Here is a 4,480-nt window from a genome sequence, read left to right as displayed (position 1 = left end):
GAGTGTATCAGGTGGTATTTGAATCTGTTTAACCATGAAGCCTCCGTGGTCTAATGGTTATGACGCTCGCCTTGACAGCGAGAGGTCGCTGGTTCGAGTCCCGCCAGAGGCATTTTATTACACAATTTCTTTATTTATTTATTTACAGGACTACATTCATTGCGAGCTATGCTACACGATGTATGATTATGTCCTTTATTCGAACACTGTATTTACCTTTCTTTGATGATTTATGTATATATATATATATATAAGCAAATACGGAAATAAAACGATAGCATGCTTTGACATAATAGAAACATAAAATTTATGCAAGACGAATATTTCGGACACGCCTGTGTCCTTCTTCAGCGTTTACACGTATGAATGAGAAATACAGAACAGATCAAAATAAAAACTGTAAGGAATTAACCATAATAAATCGTAAGATAATAAACTTTCGGTAGCACTTAAAAGAGTTGGTGGTGAACTGGCCTGTGACCCACAACAGAGCGAAATAAACAAAATGTCGGCAGTCAAAACATCTGAGAGCACACTGTAATCAAAATAGCGACAAAGGGTCTATATAAATGATCAAAATTATTACATATTATTATAGTTATTATAATTATACTAGTTATTATGATTATGTAAATGTGATTATTATTATCATCATTATTGTAATATTACAATAATGATAATGATAATAATAATTATAACAATAATCACACTTACATAGGCCTATATAATATATACATATATATATATATACATATATTATATATAGGCCTATACATATATATGTAAGTGTGATTATTATTATCATAATAATTATTATCATAATTATTATTATCATCATTATTGTAATATTAAAATAATGATAATAATAATTATAATAATAATCACACTTACATAGGCCTATATATATACATATATATACATATATTATACATGTATATATACATATATGCACATATATACATATATATATACATATAGGCCTATACATATATACACATATATACATATAGGCCTATATATACATATATATAGGCCTATATACAATATATATATATGTATGTATATATGAATATATAGATAAGTATATATGATTCAAAATCATCAGGAGTGTGCTTAATAAGATGATGTCTATATACTGTATGCATATATCGTTTCATCTCTACTTGTTTAGTTCACAGCCCGTTTGTTTAGCATGCTGTGTACTGATCGAGTGCCATTGATTGCAATAGCAAATCTCAATGGACTCTACTCAGAACATTGACAGTAAGAATGACAGGACAACGAATACGATGGAGCAAAAGGCGCTTTCAGATGCACCAATATATATGAATATTAGAGGACATCACAAAGTGTCCAGTACGCAAAATGCAACCAACAAGGAAGAGAGCACAGAATCTCCAATTTATGATCACATTGATATGAACCCGGTAAAGACCAAACAATTTTGTATTTTGTTGGAGTAACGTAGCTATAAGTACAATGGCAGCATGCCAATAGCAGAGTGGTGCAGGCCTAAATTAATATTTTTAAATAAATTCATTGTCATGTTGCGTTGGTTTATGAGAGAAAAATGTCATCACTATCTTCCTATATTTTGTGTTGTTGATACTTCATAACTTAACACTCAAGATCGTTAAACGTCTATAATCACTGACGTCTATGATTAAACGTCTATCATTCTGTCATGTTCTTTCTGTTGTTATCATGTTAACCAGTTCCTCAGCTATGTATAGCTACAGTACTTTCATTTTGTTGTTTGCACTTTCTACTGCTATACGGCATTACTATAGTACTTTCTTTGTAGTATTTCCTTAAATTTCCAATTTCTTTTCCATTTCTATATTCTTCAAAAAACATAACATTACCAGACCCTATTCAGTTCTTTTCCTATAAAAGTACGGTACCGTATATATATTATAGTTTGGTAAAAGCTGTTTAATTTTTGTGGTGATTTAGCTCCACAGCTCTCCTCCATAATAAATCTATTGATTACCGGTATTAATCTTCTTCAGATGCAAGAATCAAGTAAGAAGTCTGATCTGGACCTGGATAGCTATATAGCAATGATTCTGCACGCAGGCAAGGAATCGCATGCCGGCGCCACTTACCAGAGCAGAGACTTCTCTGCCGTCTGTATCGATGATGATGGAGGCGTGGTCTCCCTTGATTATTACGGTGTAACACTCCTCCTTCCACTACTTAGCCTGCAAGAATCATGTGTAACCATCTTTTTGTACATGGAGCGCACAACTACCAAGCGTGTGCATGGTAACCCTACGTACGCATCTCCAGTCATTCGCGTCGGATGCATCTCAAAGAATATGTCAACACTAACATTTAAAGAACACGCCATTTTATCGTTGCCATTATTCAACAATAAACATATTCTACCTTTTTACCAGCAAGGTGAAAAATTTACTGAGGTATGGACTGGACTCTCTGATGAAAACACGTCAATCAGTGATGGAGTTAGATGTACCATTTCAATTGACAAGACTGGTCTTTATACGTGTTTGAATTACACGTCTAATGACATCGAAGCATGTGCCACAGGGCGTAGGGTTCTTCCAGTGCAATGTTCTGCGTTTGTTGGCAGACTATCAACAGAAGATGTTCGTATTGAAGTTGCATTCTGGTTGAGTTCTGAAACTCAGTTAGCAGTAAGTAATTTCATGCTATATATTTACAGAATTGCAATAAAATTATTTGATCATCACTGTCGCTGTCGCATGTCCAATTGCTTTGTCGGCTAAATATAAGCATAAAAAATATCTACTACACTGATATGTGTAGTATCTGGATATGAGTTGGTATCAGTTTGGTGAGAATTTTTTGTTCGGATAGTCGGTTGTTTACTGTATATATACTTTAACTGGTTATTTAATTGCTATTACATCTACAGTTATTTAGGCCTATAGTTCTCAGAATAATTTTGCCTGTCAACAACTAAAAATTCGAAACGATTTTGAACGATTTTTTGAAACGTTTTTGGACGCTTCACACTAGTAATTATTGAGTGCCATTGATTGAGTGATTCCAGTAATTAAAAACTTAACCCACACACAGATACCTTAAATACAGGTCTTGGTAATGATGAATTTGTGAATGTATCGTCATTTTTTTTTTTGCTTAATAACTGTTTCTTAATAACTTCTCTGTGGAACAGACAGCACTAACACGTAGAACCAAGGCTTTAATATCGCATCTAATTGAAATTGCGAAGGAACATAGTAAACTCAGATAATTAGTTAAGAAAACATACTAAATCGGCGAATAGGCAGGCCTGTGGTGGAAAGATAGAATGCCAAATCATGTTTTATCAAGGTTTTTTTTAATACTTTTCAGAAGGTCATACAGAAACAAAATACTGTTCATATGAACCTTTGTGATGGGTCACGTGAGCTCCTAATTGATGTCAGCCACACGTCAATGGACAAGTCTCTTGTTGTTGACGTCACAGGAACGTGTGATGGTTGGATAGTGTATGGAGGAAAACAGAAGGTATATACAGCTTATTGGCTGGAGTTGTAATGTTTACGATGCTTTCCAATCCAGGGTCCTGGTTCACACACTGCCACTACAATTTTTTTTAATCACGATTAAATAGAGCTCTACTCATTAAAACAAAAGAAAGTCATAAAATCATCATTTCTTCTTCAGTGGTGAGTTTTAAATGAAGTATCTCTGTATCCCGATTTAAAGAAATAGAATATTCAGACTGAGGCCATCTACGAAAGAATTGGGCAGTAACCTAACCGAGTGACAATCTTCACGTCTTTCCAAATAAATATACAGTAATGTGTTATTTACGCGCACATGTGTCCTGGGAAAACATTTCCAAAATACGTCGCACATGGCGGCGCACTAACTTACAGCTTGATGGTGTAAAAACCGTGACAAAATACCTTCGTGTTCTGCAAAACCAGTGGCGGATCCAGGAATTGGGAATGGTGGGAAAAAAAGGGGGGGGGGGACGGGGGGGGGGGGGGGGGGGGGGGGGGGGATGAAGGGCTTATAGGCTACTACCTCAGCCCCACCATGGATTTATGATTATGGCATCTCCAGATGGCAAGAAATGGCATTCTTACTCGATATTGAGTAGAATTTTCTTTTTTTCCCTCATTTTTAAAAATTTTGAATTGATTGAATTGATTTCTTTTCGCCAGGGGGTGGAGGAGCCGGAGGCGGCTGATCCCCTCCCCCTGAATCTGACACTGAAAATACATAATACGAGGGTGGCTTAAATAGATTACAGAATGTATCATCATAAATGGGTGTAACATTTCAGAAATACAACTGTAGTATCTGTTCTCTCCACTAAAGCTAAAACTCAAGTGGTTATGTTACCAGATTTGCAATCTGAACGTCATGGGGTTGAAATCCCAGCTGAATCACTTGTCACTCAGTATGAACGGACCAAGGGCGGATTTAGAGGGGGGGGGGGGCGAAAAAAAGAAAGAAAAAGAAAAAAATGATAACC

At 35.5% G+C, this 4,480-nt stretch overlaps 1 protein-coding gene across 2 annotated transcripts in view; it reads left to right on the top strand.

Moving 5' to 3' along the window:
- The window catches only part of LOC117120692, a 28,557-nt gene that overhangs the window by 18,147 nt on the left and 5,930 nt on the right, over nt 1-4,480 (top strand). Inside the window, exons 2-4 of one of the 2 annotated variants that reach the window (XM_033265726.1) lie at nt 1,172-1,427; nt 2,013-2,660; nt 3,346-3,501. In XM_033265726.1, the coding sequence (XP_033121617.1) occupies nt 1,239-1,427; nt 2,013-2,660; nt 3,346-3,501 (993 nt within the window). In that variant the 5' untranslated portion in view covers nt 1,172-1,238. The remainder of the gene's footprint in view (nt 1-1,171; nt 1,428-2,012; nt 2,661-3,345; nt 3,502-4,480) is intronic. The other variant, XM_033265727.1, reaches the window with a different exon arrangement.

The sequence above is a fragment of the Anneissia japonica genome, unplaced genomic scaffold (assembly GCF_011630105.1).
Source record: "Anneissia japonica isolate Jap-2015-1 unplaced genomic scaffold, ASM1163010v1 scaffold287790_len634930_cov199, whole genome shotgun sequence".
Taxonomy (NCBI): Eukaryota; Metazoa; Echinodermata; class Crinoidea; order Comatulida; family Comatulidae; genus Anneissia; species Anneissia japonica.
Note: the sequence above shows the minus strand (reverse complement) of the source record. Positions and strands in the feature narration are given on the sequence as shown.